General features: G+C 41.0%; 2 protein-coding genes across 3 annotated transcripts in view; both read right to left on the reverse strand.

Moving 5' to 3' along the window:
* dhx32b (DEAH (Asp-Glu-Ala-His) box polypeptide 32b) overlaps nt 1-4,340 on the reverse strand; it is a 38,957-nt gene extending 34,617 nt beyond the window's left edge. Inside the window, exons 1-8 of the mRNA XM_085477460.1 lie at nt 3,958-4,340; nt 3,631-3,824; nt 2,669-3,044; nt 2,319-2,555; nt 1,762-1,855; nt 1,528-1,677; nt 631-822; nt 393-533 (exon numbers count right to left, since the gene is read on the reverse strand). Coding sequence (XP_085333586.1) covers nt 393-533; nt 631-822; nt 1,528-1,677; nt 1,762-1,855; nt 2,319-2,555; nt 2,669-3,044; nt 3,631-3,824; nt 3,958-4,239 — 1,666 coding nt within the window. The 5' untranslated portion in view covers nt 4,240-4,340. The remainder of the gene's footprint in view (nt 1-392; nt 534-630; nt 823-1,527; nt 1,678-1,761; nt 1,856-2,318; nt 2,556-2,668; nt 3,045-3,630; nt 3,825-3,957) is intronic.
* A 3,435-nt stretch (nt 4,341-7,775) lies between these two features.
* adam12b (ADAM metallopeptidase domain 12b) overlaps nt 7,776-14,517 on the reverse strand; it is a 100,242-nt gene continuing 93,500 nt past the window's right edge. For both annotated transcript variants that reach the window (XM_085477462.1, XM_085477461.1), the window contains exons 22-23: nt 11,944-12,119; nt 7,776-9,594 (exon numbers count right to left, since the gene is read on the reverse strand). In XM_085477462.1, coding sequence (XP_085333588.1) covers nt 9,543-9,594; nt 11,944-12,119 — 228 coding nt within the window. In that variant the 3' untranslated portion in view covers nt 7,776-9,542. The remainder of the gene's footprint in view (nt 9,595-11,943; nt 12,120-14,517) is intronic.

A 14,517-nucleotide genomic window follows, 5' to 3' on the forward strand; every position in this document is an offset into this window, starting at 1 on the left:
GCACTTTTGTTTTCAGGTGAAAATTTCTGTATTTTCCAGCTCATTCGGAATTTTTAACTTAAATTCAGCAATTAATTCATTTCAGTGCATACATTCAGATTCAAGCATTCACACTGCAGTTTCTTCAGAAAATGCACTTTCTAGTTTACTTTAGTGTTGTATAAACTGCCATGTAGGAAAAGCTGTAAAACTTATATAAATGCAATAAAAAGTCTAAAATTCATGTCCTTCCTCACATGCTCCAAGAATGTTCAGTGGGCCAGAATGGAATCTTTGGCGAGCTGATTTTGGCCCCTGGACCTTATGTTTGACACCGTTGGTCTAAACTGTAGGAAACTTATCACTGGTATAAACATTATGAGATTGTGCGTGGCGATGCTCTGCTCACTCACATGGATCCTGCTGGCACTGTTTAAAGGCCTTGTAGATATTAATCAGGGTGAAGTGGTCTCCCTCTGGGTGCTGGAACTTCATATAGCACTGGGTCGCCTCTGGTTTCAGCTCCACAGAAGGAACCATGAAGCAAGATGGCGCTAAAAGAATCCAAAAAAAAAAAGCAAAGCACGGTTTTGTAGATCTACATGACTCTTTATAGCATATTTGTGCTAAACAGCCACACAGTCACATTACCTGATAGCATAGCAGCAATGATGACCACCTCGCTGACGCAGTCAAACTCACAGGAGGCGAGCACGGTCTTTGCCATCTGTGGCTCCAATGAGAACTCAGACATGATGATGCCCATCTCAGACAGGTTGCCGTCATTATCCAGAGCTGCTAGGTAGTCGAGCTCCTCCAAAGCCTGCATGAGGCCTGCAGGATCTGGGTTGGACAGGGTTTTGGATTAAGCACCATAAAAAAAACATATGAGATAATTAATTACATTGAAATACATGTTGAGTAAAAGTGTTGTGTGCCATTTTTTCATGCCGTCCAAATAGTAATCCAAAGCACCAGGACAGCCCCCCACAGTGGACTGGCACCCCAGTGGGAATGCTTGGAGTGAATGGGCAGCAGCAGATTAGGATTTTATAATCCTCACCAACATCTGCCATGTATCACTATACAAAATAAAGCTGTTTATTTATTTTTTATTTTCTTTTTTAAACAAATGCGTTTTTTCCCCTATAGAAATACAAACACAGACCTCAAGACAAAATGAGAGGAAGGGAAAAATTATGAAACCACAGCTGTCTATTATCTTGTGTTGTCCTTCATACCAACTCCGCCATGTCTGTGCTCTAATCAGCTAATGTGAGGCTCAGTGTCTGTGTGTTTGTGTGTTTGTGGGGGTGAATAAATCCGGGGGAACAAAAGCAAACGAAAGCAGGTCAGCTCTAAAAGGATGCACGCAGAACAGGAGCTGTCAGTTTAGCTGAAGCACGGCTCACTGCCCTCCAATACAAAAAGTTCCTGTGTGCTGGAACAAAAGGCAAAGAACTGAATGAACCGGATTTTTAATTAAGTTAGGGAACAATGGTTCAGACAAAAATCAGTTTTTCTACAGTGATTTTATGCAGATCTCACCTGGTCTGTCTATGAATTCGCAGTGACCCAGTCCGGCGATCTCCATCCTTTTCAAGAACAGCACAGTGGATGTGATGTCAGACTCCACAATATGCGGGCGTATCTGAGTAGGAAGTTGTCTATCCGTTGGATAGAGACGGAAACACTTGCCTACAGGAAGCAAACATCATTTTTTAGATGGGACAGCTGCAGTGAAGTAGCAGCCACAGATTTTGTAGCATTTTAACTTCTCACCTGCCGGACCTGCCAGTTGCCTTCGACTCTCGGTTTGACCGGTGCTGATACGCTGAATGATGACTGAGTTTGTTCTGATCCTGGGGTTGTAGACCTACAACAGCACAGCGGGCTGTTAACCTTGATTTACGTTAACTAAGCTACATTTTGATGGCAAATATTTTCACCCCAAATAACACAGAAATATCTAGAAAATAATTTGAGAAAGACTGATGATTTAAATTGTTATCTTTACATAACACTGACAAGAGGCTAAAATTAAAACTTGACTTATTGTCTCTATTGTGTTGTGCTATAATATAAGATGTACCTTGTTTTCCAGACCAAAGCTTAAGCTTTAACATTTTTTTGTGAGACTTCAGAATATCGGTTTTTCTCTCATTTTCTTTCTGCATAGGAAGTCCCATACAATGCATTCAAATCTCTGCTTTTTCAACACATGAAACTCTCTAATTAATCAGCAACTGGGTCTCTGCATCAGCGATGTAATTTTTAACCCTGGAAATCAGCCTTCATGTAAGTGCTGATTTAAATAATGCAAATAACAACCAACTTACATATCTTTTCTCAAGCCCGGCATCAATAACAAAGCTTATCGAGCTAACAGGCCAGAAAAAGTCCTCATTTGGGCTTGAACTGAGGAACACTCGGCGGGTCTGGCTGGTTTCCTCTTCCCCCAGGACAGGCAGACTCCCAGGCTGCCCAGGGTGCACAGCTATTGGCAGTAGCTCACCCAGATCGATGGGTAAGCTCTTCCTCTCGTGGGACAGGATGTTGTGGGCCAGATCTATCTCCTGGTAGAGAGTTAACAAAAAGGAAAATCAGAGAAAGACGTGCATTAGTTTCAGGCTTCTGAATCTACTGGTCATGCGGTGATGTTTTTGGGTTTTTTTTGGGTTTTTTTTACCTGCGTTGTCACCAAAAACACAACCACATCCCCCTTCTCTCTGGAGCGATGGATCTCCAGCACGAGACGGAGAGCAGAGCAGAAATAGCCGTCGCCTGTGCTGCTGTACACCACCTCCCCTGCACCCGGGGTCTCCAGGTGAATCAAACGCGCTGCCGACCCGGTAAAGTGGGCCAGGTGCTTGGGGCTGGGTGGGAAAGCTGTAAGGAGGACCACACGGAGCTCTGGCCTCTGCAGGACGATGTCCTTCAGCAGACCCAGGAGAACATCAGTGGCTACAGTCCTCTGGTGGGCCTGATCCACGACCACAACACCGTAGTGTGCGAGCAAAGGGTCTGACATCATCTCCCTCAGAAGCATGTCATCCGTGCAGTATCTTTAAAAGGCCATAAAATGATGCTTGACATTAGGAAAGAGCAAGTAAATGTACACACAGGCACACTGTATCTATTTTGATATAGCATGAAATTAATCTTTTCTATAATGTAAGCCTGCATGCTTAAACCAGTATGTTAAAAGAAAATCCATTCAGCATCCCTGAAGGTGGCAACTTAATGAAAAACACTTTGTCTACACTTCAGCTTTGCTGCCATTAGTGTAATTTACTCTAATAATTAGTCTGAGAAGGGGGATCCTTGCCGGGTGCCTGTTTATCTTGTCTCCCTCCCCTTAATGTGCTTAGTTTCATTGTTTCCTGGCTAACCTATGAGGGACCCACATGAGGGAGTGTGACATATGGGGAGACGGGGAGACAGGGAGTCGGGCAGCTGTGGACGAACTGCTGAAAAGAGCCTCTCAAGCCTTTTGTTCACCTCCCCTTTGAGAAGAAGAAAAGGCGGGGTGATTTAGCTTTGTGTGTCATGACCGTGCATTACTATAGCCGCCATGCTGAGAGAAAGACTCTGAGAAAGAAACATTGGATGTATAAAGTGGGAAACGTAGGAAGTGCTGCTGTACCACACCTGAGGACTGTGTCAGTAGTGCAGCAACTTTCAAGAGGGATGCTGTACCCAACTTCGTGACCGATGTTGACATCCATCTCGTCAGCCACTCTGAGGGCGAGATCTACAGCCTGTTGTGCATGTATCTGGGTACAAACCACCATGCCGTGCTGGAACTGGACTGACAGGCAGAATTCAGCACACCACTGAGGTATCTGTTTCAGAGTAAGATCAACAAGACAAATTGCTTACATTACAGATGCTTCCAGAAAAATGACTTAAATGTCTTGCTGTAAAAAAAAGAAAAACCATCCAGTGCTGAAGTGTTGAATACCCCACAGTACTCACTTGAGAGCTCCTTCCAGTTTTGGCAGAGCCACTGACAACAACAAACTGTTCTTTGGCCAAAGTGTCCATGAATTCACACTTTGCTTTCCACACTGGCAGTTCCTTCCTTTCTTTCAGCAGTTTGTAAAACCTGGAGGAATAAGGCAGTCCATCAAACTGATTAAGCTCCAAGATGTCATCATATTCTTTGTCTCCTTCGTTCAAAGCTCCTGTGTCTGAACAACAGGGTGATTTCCCCTCTAAATAGTCCGCTCCAGTTAAAGTTGTAACGTCCTGCGCCATCACAACTAGGCTCCGGGTCTGTCAGGTTTACACTTCATTTACAGAGCCACAGAAATTGAGTTTGTAGGTCTCCAGCTCTCAGTAAACTGTTGGACAGCACTCAGCCCGCCTCCGCAAGTGAAGCCAAATGAAAGGCTCACCAGGCGGCCAGCCCAGTGTTGTCATGTGGCCACTAATCTCACAGAAGTGCGGACACCAACAGATGACACACACACACACACACACACACACACACACACACACACACACACACACACACACACACACACACACACACACACACACACACACACAGAGATCTGTGGGCAGAGATTCAGAGTGGTCTGGTGTTTACAATGAAATCTGGCTGCGACACAAAGATCACAACTTGTGCACAGTTTAAAATGCATTTATTTATCAACTGTGGTGTAATTTAGAAATTGATTTCATCAGTGGTCATCCTACTCAAATTAAATGAACAAAAGTGCCATCAAATGAAGAACCGTAAGCAGTCAGCCCTACTTCTGTCAAATCTACTGTCTCATATTGTTAAAACTGCACTAACTGTAAGGAAAAGCACTACAAATTATTAAGATAAAATGTTAAAAAAGATCTTTGAAATATGGGTCTAATGATTTGGATCACTGCTATTTGTCATTTGGCTTTAATCTTTAACTTCTTGAAAGGCAACCAACCAATCAACTGAAAAAAATCTTTAATAAACCACATCTAATTATTTTAGCTACATTTTACATACATGAAATGACATTTCTACAAAGATCAACACTGCAGTCAGCATTTAAATAGGTCCAAACTTTTCAAATTAAAAGAAAACAAATTTATATATCAGACAAAAAAGGAAATTTGAGGAGCTAGACCCCCCCCCCAGCAACCTCGGTGCAACCAGGAAATAACCTTGATGTCCAGTGATTTGTGTGAACTGTTTCGCATTTGGTGACCGATTGCAATTAGTTCCTGTGACCACTGTAGGCAACTACTTTAGAGATTGCAGGGGTTGCCAGTCTCAAAGCAGAATGACTTACAGTCTCTGGCAGGTTGGGAAAGGGTTGTAAATAACTGCCCTCTAATTTATAAAGGCAGAGAGTCAGTTTGGAGCAACGGTCTGCACTGATGTGTCAACTTACCTGAAAAAGATTATTTTTGGAACACGGGACTCAACTGAATTGGTTGTATTATGGTTATATTTCTATATAAATCACTGCCCTGAAGTGAATGCAGAACTATTTGTGCTTAAGTTCTGTTTCTGATTTATGAGGTTCTGGCTGGACCCTGAATGTAAGTAGTTAATATGAATTTATGTCTGTTTGTAGGTGACAAAAGATTCTGTGGCAAACTGACTCAGCCCATATCCACTGAGACATTTAAGGCTTAGTATGAAAATCTGACAGCATGGAGTGGCGATAGAAGTAGATGTCCAACCTTTCTGGGTCTAGACTCTGATGTTGATTATATGATGATTTAAGGGCAGCTTAGATCTCTGAGGTTTTCCTGTTTTTGTGTGCTTTTCCAGTGCTAGTGGTGTTAACAAGTGCTGGGGGAGCTGACCTTTAATCAACTTCAGCCTGTAGTTCGAGCACATTATGGCAAGATAACGAGCTGAACCCCAGAGAGGGCGGCGCTGCAGTTGTTGTAATGAGCCATGTTTTCCAGCAGGTGGCACTGTTGAACAACTAAGATCAACTGCTGAAGCAGTGCAGGACTTCATGAGGTACCTGAAAGGACCTGCATAAAAGACGTCACTGAGAAAATGAGCCATAGCTCAGTCTCGCTCCTTTAAGTGACACAAAGAAACCCTGCTAACAGATTTCTGCTTAATAGAACGAAAAATAAAAGAAAGGACATTTGATGTCTTTCTTTTCATATTTGCTGCTTTCATCAGAGTAATATATTCAGACACTTTATTGGTTCACCTGTTCAAGGGTTCTCTAATGCAGATATCTAATCAGTGAATCGCATGGCAACAACTCAGTGCATTTAGGTATGCAGATATGGTAAAAATGACCTCCCGAAATTTACACTGAGCATCAGAAAGGTGATGCTTTTTAGTGCCGGCCTGAGTATTCCAGAAATCGATGATTTACTAGGAGTTTCCCACACAATGGTGCGGAAAAGAGAAAATATATTTTGTTTGCGTTGAGGTCCAAATGACAACAAGAGCAACTCAAATAACCGCTTGTTACCTCCAGAGTTTTTTCAATCTTTTTAAAAATCATAATGAATAATAAAAAAAAGTTTAATTTTAGCTTTCAATGTTGAAAATGTTTAGTTTTAGTAGTTTTTAATTAGTATTGTAAGCAGGGCATAATAAATAAAAACAGACCTTTCTGAAAGCAGTTCACTCACAGTCTTGTACACGTTCAGAATCTCAATAAACACATCCATTAAAGGCTCATCGGGCAAGCTGCAATAAAACTGTAAAAATTAAAATTACAATTTTTTTTAATATACTAAAAAATAGATACAACTATGGTATCGATTTCAAAATCCTACATCAGTTTTCAGAAAATGTGATCTCTGACATTTTAAAGTAAACGAAATTCAAACTTCCCAGAGGTTTTTAGCAGAAACCATCCATGGTATCAGCTTTAAACTCCTACGTCGCTTTGTTCTCAAGTCATTGCATTCACAAACTTGGCTGTTCAAGTTTAGTTTTTATTTTTATTTTATGTAACTAAAATGGTTTTTTCACATCTAGTTTGAGCTTTAAAACTAACTTGGTTACAACCAAGATTTGCAGAAGAACATCTCCTTTTAAAGCAGATAGGCTATAGCAGTAGAACACCGCACCGGTTACCACGCCTGTCAGCTCAGAACAGGAAACTGAGGCTACAGTTTACACAGACTCACCAAAATTGTACAATAGTAGAAAAATGGCAAAATGTTTCCTGTTCTAATGAGTCTTGTAATTTCTACTGTGACATTTGGATGGTAGGAACATAATTTGGCATAAACAGCATGAAAACATGGATCAATCCTGCCTCATATGACCCCTTCAGACTGCTGCTGGTGGAGGTTTAATGTCTTGGCACACTTTGGGTCCTAAATGCCACAGCCTGCCTGAGTATTGCTGTTGACCATGTCCATCCCTTTATGATCTCTGTGTACCCATCTTCTGATGGCTGCTCCCAGCAGGTTAATGCGCCATGCCGTGTTAAGCTCACATCATCTCAAAGTGGTTTATTGAACCTGACAGTGAGTTCAGTGTACTCAAAAGTTCTCCGCAGGTACCACGGTCTCAATCCAATAGAGCACTTTTAAGTGGTGGAACAGGAGATTAATTTTGTGGATTTTCAGCAGACAAATCTGCAGCAACTGTTCGATGCTATCATGTCAATATGGATCAGAATACCTGAGAAATGTTTCCAGCACCTTGCTGAATCTACGCCATGAAAAGTTAAGGCAGTTCAGTTGCTAGTTGGTCAGTCGGTTTATTGCATCGTCCTTATTGGTCATGGTGGCTTCTTTGTGGATTTTAATGTGGTGTGTTGCATTCTTATAGTCATAAATCAAAGTATGAATGAAATTAAAACACCGTCTTGTAAACAGGGGACATTTAATTGGCTCTGATGTCTTCTCACAGCTTAAATGTAATCCTGACACCTTTGTCATTCTTTTAAAACGTTGGAAATCGTCCAACACCATGTTTTCACCTCCTAATGTAATAGTGGCAACGTCTCAAAGCAGTTCTTTACATTTCTGTGCTTTAAAAAAAGAAGAAGAAAACAACAACAACAACAAAAAAGAAAAACTGACATTTACACTTTACAATGGTTTTTAAACATGTTACACTTAAAATTTAATAAACACAGTACATTTAGGTTTTTACAGATGGCATAAACATTGAACAGCTAATTGACACAGCAATAAGACATATTTTCCAGCAGAGCGGTGACTCTGTTGAACACATCTGAACACATCCAAAACAAGGGAAATAAAGCATCATTTAGATACTACAAAAACACAATGCAGGTATGCAGGGCGTGACTGGCTTCAGTCTTTTGCAAGTACTTTGTACTTTTGCAAGTACAAAATGCCTTATGCAAACACTGACACGTTGCGCTGTGAAGTTAACAATTGAGTCCCTCAAGTCAACAACTAACACTGAGAAAAAAAAAAGAAAAAGAGCCTGACTCATGCTCTGGGGTGCAATGAGCGCCGCTGTGAATGCGTGAGTGAGCTCGGCGTTCGACAACAGTGAAGTCATAGAAACTCCAAAAGGAATGTCGTGAAAGCAACAAAAAGAACAGGACGGATACGGTAAAACATCTCGCTGGAAAGCTTGTGGCGTCATCCGGCTTGGCTCGCCCTCTCAAGGACGAGGCGAGCGCAAACGTTAAACATACAAACGCCAGTATTGATGTTGAATCATTCGGCGGTGGTGTAATTCTCTGGAACACAGTCAGTCTGTCAAGTCTGTTGACACTCCACAGCACTTGCCAGTATCAGGAGAAAACATGTCTAGAGTCCAACGCATGCCCCGAGCAGTATGTCAGAGGCAGGCTGAGGTGTGTGAAAATTACTTTCCTCTTTGTACTTTCCTGCAAAAATGAACTTATAAGGAATAAAAGAGCCTGGTGCACAGACTGTAAAGTGAGCGGATTAATGCCACAATAAAAATGTAGTCTACGTCTTAAAAGGGAATCAAATTCTTTTTATCCAGCGTTTAGATGATTCATGAAGAAAATAGCTGTATTTTCACAAAAATAGGAGATTTTTTTTTTAGCACTGAGGCAACAAGGACATAGAGGACTTATTTGGTGTTCAGTACGTGATAAAAAAATGAAAAACTGGAGAAATAACATTGCGCCACTACTTACCGACTCGTCCTCTATCTCCATTTATCATCATCCAAGTCAAAAAACAAAATGTTTTGCACTTTGATCATTCAAGCAACGTGACGAGTTATAAAAAAGACTTTATATTTCAGCATTTTGCTTAGAAGAAAATGTATAAAAACAATCACAGAATGCAAAAACGAAGTGTCCGTAATGACGCCTCGCGTTCGTCTTTTCCTCGAGTTTCCCACGAAGAGAATCATCCCTCATCAGAGTCCTCTTTGCACAAACCGGTAGTATCCTAGTTAAATAGTTAAATAGATAAATAGTTCACTGGTACCTGAGCAAGGATGACAAAGCACCTTTTAGAGGCGTAGCATCAAGGTTTGATGTTAGCCCCCGTTTTTGCTGGGAACTCTGTGACACTTCCAATTGTCCCAAAGGTCTAACAGAGTCTCAGAAATTAGTGCAAATTAAGAAAGTCTCCATCTATTAGTCGGAGATCTACATGTCCATGAAGTTGAGAGCTCAACAGTCCTTTTGAATCTTTGGTGGTCTGTATGGCAGTGCCGGTGCAGGTCTGAAGAGTGAACACAACACAAATAGATTACAACATTACAATGGTAATAATAAGTAACTATATAAATATCTCCTTTCAGACAGGTTGGTCTCATTTCTGAAAATGTATATTATCTAAAACATGATGATAATCTGTCCAGTTTGAATGGATCTCTAAATTCAGAGAGAAGTCAAATGGAAAACATCTTTGCTTTAGCTTATCAATAATAGATACATGGAGAGATGAATGACACCATTAGGTTCTCTTTAAGCGTCTCTTTCACTGTGCACTTCAGCTCACCACCAGTTGTGAAATCTGCTTGAGAAAGGGAGCTTGGATTGCTCAGCCCACACTGGAAAAGGATAGCGCTTTTGTTTTGTAGGGTATCGTTTCCAGTAACTAAAGTGGTCAATGCTGGAAACTGGACTGACTGTGAAAATGTAACTTGGCAAAAGAAGAATAATCTCATTGTCGATAATGACATCACTCAGAAAGAGATAATGGCATTATTTTTATTACTAGATTGGAGACAAGAAGTATATTCAGGTCTATAAGTTTTGAATAAAGACACAGTTTTTACAGTTTTTGTAGTTTTGCCTCTGTACAGCACCAAAGATTATTTTAAATCAACTACGCACTCGATACGCACTAGACAGTTGACTTGACAGGCAGTTGTCTGGCCATGTCTTGTTCCCTGGCTGTGTTGTGACAAGTGAAGCAGGCATAATATCTGAAGTCAATTCAAAGTTTTCAATTTATATTTTATACTTTTCCACTGTAATTTTAAATATGAGGCTCAAAGAAACGTCAGTGTAAGTGAAGGAGGCCATCACTAGGTTAAAAAACAAAACAAATCTATCAGTGAGAGAACAAAAGCTTTACAAGTCACCAAATAAACAATCTGGGGGTACTCAGAGCTCAGTAACACTAAACCAACACAAACTCAGCATCGCTGTACAATCGAGAGATGCCTTCATGAATAGAAATATAGAGTTTACATCAAGAAGGACAGATTAGAGCCTTTGATCGAAATGAAAAGAAACTAATTCAGCCAAGCTGGATTTGTGACTCGCGTTTATTGATGATGCGACTGCCGATAGAAGTAGCAGGATGAATTCTGAAGTGTTCAAGGCTATACTCTCTGCTCAGATTCAGCCAGATTGGACAGTGCTTCACAGTGCAAATGGATAATGGCCCAAAGCATACTCCAAAAGACTCCCAAGAGTTTTTCAGGGGAAAGGAAATGGGACATTCTTCTTCTTCTATTCAACAGCCAGCTCAGTCACCTGATCCCAACAAAATAGAGTATGCTTTTCAGTTATTAAACTGGAGGAAGAGAAAGCCACAAACAAGAAGCAACTGAAGCCAGCTGCAGTACAGGTCTAGCGATATTAGACTTAAGACAATCATTGACTGCAAAGGCTTTTCATCAGATTATTAAAAACTTTCCTTATATTTAAGATTATGTCAGTTTGTCCAATTAATTTTGAGTCTCTCAAAATGTGGGACTGTGTCTAAAAATGTCAGTAATCCCCTTAAATTAAAGCTTAAAGGCTGAACTTCAATAAAACAGTGTATATTTGATTCAAATTCCAGTGTGGTGGTTTTCAGAGGCAAAACTGCAAGAAATATGACTTTTACTAGTAAACTAACTATAAGTAATCCAGAGGAATTAATAAATCCAAACTAGTTGTGCATTCTGCATGATGGTGACGTACAACTGAAATTTAATGCTGTTGCGTTAAAAGCATGCTTTGTTTGCTTCAGTATATCAAATCCTCCACTTCACTGCTTTTGTGTACAGCGATAATAAAAGTGGTTTAATAAAACAGGAAGCATCACAAATGCGAAAAGTTTATGCAGCGAAAAACAATTTTTTATTTGCCCTCATGCTTTGGGACAGAAGAGGTAATAATCCTTGTATAACCACCGTAATAGCCAGGCTAGCACTCCCAACTATAAGGAGGAAGTTATGAATATCCAACAGCATACTTCACACAGAGCGCGTCAGCAAAGCTGAATTTAATGAGTGTTGTGAGAGTTGAAAATGATGAGGTTGGTGAACAAATTTGTCAAAAGATTCACAAGTAAATGAGCGTCCCTCGCGCTCACAACAATCATTAATTAGCCTTTAATCACAAAATAACTTGAACTCCATTAGTGATGCAGCCTGTGACAGAAAAGATGACATTACTCTTTTCCCGAACTGCTACGGCTTCTTCTTAGGTGCAAAATGTCACACAAGAATTAAGTCTCTTTAAATAAACTACCAAAAACTAAGTGACAAAAAAAGCCATCAATTTAACAGAGAGATGAAGACGTCTGAAAAGGCCTTTTAAGTAGTGTATTTTTTTGTCATGCTCCACAGACCTGCTTGGTAAAGGGATGGAGGGTGGAGGCCTTGGCACAGTGGGGATAGGTATGGGAAGGGCCGCTTTCCCGGGGATGTGCCCCCCTGCTGTTGCGACACTGTTACACAGTCGAGAGCTCCTCCCAAGTGGGTCTGCAGGTAGGGGCTTCTGGGGTGGACTGGGTTTCTCAAAGTCCTATAAAAAGAACACAAAAAGTGCCAATTTAGTTCATGTACTAATTTAAAAAACACCACAAAGCACGTCAGTCTTATCTTGAGTCAGTGCACAGAGCAAGTGACCTTCTAAGCTTTTTTTTCAGTATGGATTAGTTGTGCAGCAGCTATCTGAACACAGACGCAAATGCGTTTCACTAGAGGGCACTGTGTTATCATTATCTCCTCTGAATTCCCACAGCTAACATGAGATGAATCCCAAACCTCCCCCTGCTCGTCTCCACCACCTCTGTGGCAGTGCTGTGAGAGGGTAGAAGGTTATCTGGATGAGGTGTCATCATGTGGTACTAATCTACACAGAGGGAGCGCGCAGTTGATAAACATCTGCTACCAGCTGCCTGGCTGCTATCACACACACACACAAACGGACATGCACAAAACCTTCCCACAACTGCCCACGCCATGGCACACGCACGCAGGTTTACATGAGCAAACTTTAAGTAATCTGCATGTGGAAGAAGAAAAAAATCCCCACATCATGCATGGATAAGACTCAGAAAGCTGGATGGTTTAAAACATTCATGAATGCAGCCAAGATGTGACCGAGTTTGTCACATCTACATGCAAGAGTTATAAACCTGTGTGTTCACTGCTGCGCAACCCAGGCGCCTCAAATGTGACAATCTTTCATGGCAACACTAACTGCATGTATGCTTTTTTTCTTCGTTTTTTTTTTTTTTTTTTACATAAATTGCAATAAAGAAATTCAAATGCAGTGATACTTTAAACTCACCAGACACAGTTAAAGTTTAAACTGAGCATCAGAATGAGGAAGAAAGGTGATTTGAGTAACTTTGATTTTTGGTTTCAGACAGGGTGGTCTGAATATTTCAGAAACTGCTCATCTGCTGGCATTTTCCCACGCAAACATCTCTAGGGTTTACAGAGATTAGTCCAACCCCCCCAACCCCCACCCCCCCCCCCCCCCAAAAAAGAAAAAAAAAGCAGCTGGGTGATTGTTGATTTCAAAGGTCAGAGGAAAATGACCAGTCTTCTTCAAGCTGACAGGAAGGCAACAATATCTCACAAGTTACAACCAAGGTGTGCAGAAGAGCATATCTGAACAAACAACATCTAGAACCTTGAGCAGATGGGCTAGAGCAGCAGAAGACCAGACTGGGTACCACTCCTGTTAGCTGAGGACAGGAAACTCAGGGTGCAATTTGCACTGCCTCACCAAAACTAGACTGGATTAGAAGACTGGAAAAATCAGGTCTGTCTGGTTTGATGTGTCTCAGTTTATGCTGTGACATTTGCATGGGATTCAGAAATTAGTATAAACAAGATGAAGTGATGCTGCATCTTACCCTGTATCAAAAATTCAGGCTGCCGCTGGTGGTGGTGTGCTGTGGCTGAGCTTTGCTTTAACAGCGCAGCCTACCTGAGTATTGTTGCTGACCATGTTCATCCCTCTATGACAACAGAGTAGCATCATTTGATGGCTGCTTCCAGCAAGTCACAAAGCTCAAACCAGTTTAAACTGGTTTCATGAACCTGACAAATGGCCTTGAATAGAAAAGCTGCTCCAGTAAACTTGCTACCACAAGGGTGGTTGTGAAGGCCAAAGGGGGTTTAACCTGGTACTAGCAAGATCAACCTAATAAAATATCCAGTGAATGTTTATATAATAGAAAAACCCCACAAAAATTATGGCATGATTGAGGGGAACACACGATTCATAAAAATGAGTTGAATAGTTTTGTGTGTGAGAACTGACTAGCTTGTGTATCAGTCCCTGACCTCAACCCCATCCACCTTAAATGGAGATATGAGTCAGACCTTACCTTGTCTAGTGTTGATGATTGAATGGATGTAAATCTATGCAGGCAAGCTCCAAAAATCGTGTGTCTATTCTTACTCACCCTGCACTTTGTCCATGGAGTGTATGTTAGTGTGTTGCTGCAGGTTGAAATAAGCAAGGAGAAACTAATATTACAGCAGCAAATACCAAATGTTTTCATTTTTTGGCAGAATAATCTGCGGTTTAATTTCTGGATAAAACCAGAAATGAAGCTGGTCCATAAAATGTCAGAAAATAAATAAAATCCTCCTAACAATTTTTCTTGCCAGTCTTTTCCAACCAGCAGTCCAAAATAAAAGCTTTACAACAGCTTTGCTGACATCTGCTCGGCCACAACAAGAGTCATGTCTGCAAGAAGCAGTTAGAACAAGAAGAGCTCTTTTCATTTACTGCATGTTGTTAAAGACAGTCATGTGAAAAAGGAAGTCTTCATAGGACATCATGCAGCCCTGTGAAAAACACACCCTTTGGCTCAAAAGCTTATAGAACCACCTTTAGCAAGAATGAAGTGAATGTATCTGTGTGATCACTGTTAAATCACAGTTAGATCACAGTTAAA

This window comes from Copadichromis virginalis, linkage group LG13 (assembly GCF_057382275.1).
Source record: "Copadichromis virginalis isolate Kocher_CV1m ecotype Utaka linkage group LG13, C_Virginalis_male_GT1.1, whole genome shotgun sequence".
NCBI classification, from domain to species: domain Eukaryota; kingdom Metazoa; phylum Chordata; class Actinopteri; order Cichliformes; family Cichlidae; genus Copadichromis; species Copadichromis virginalis.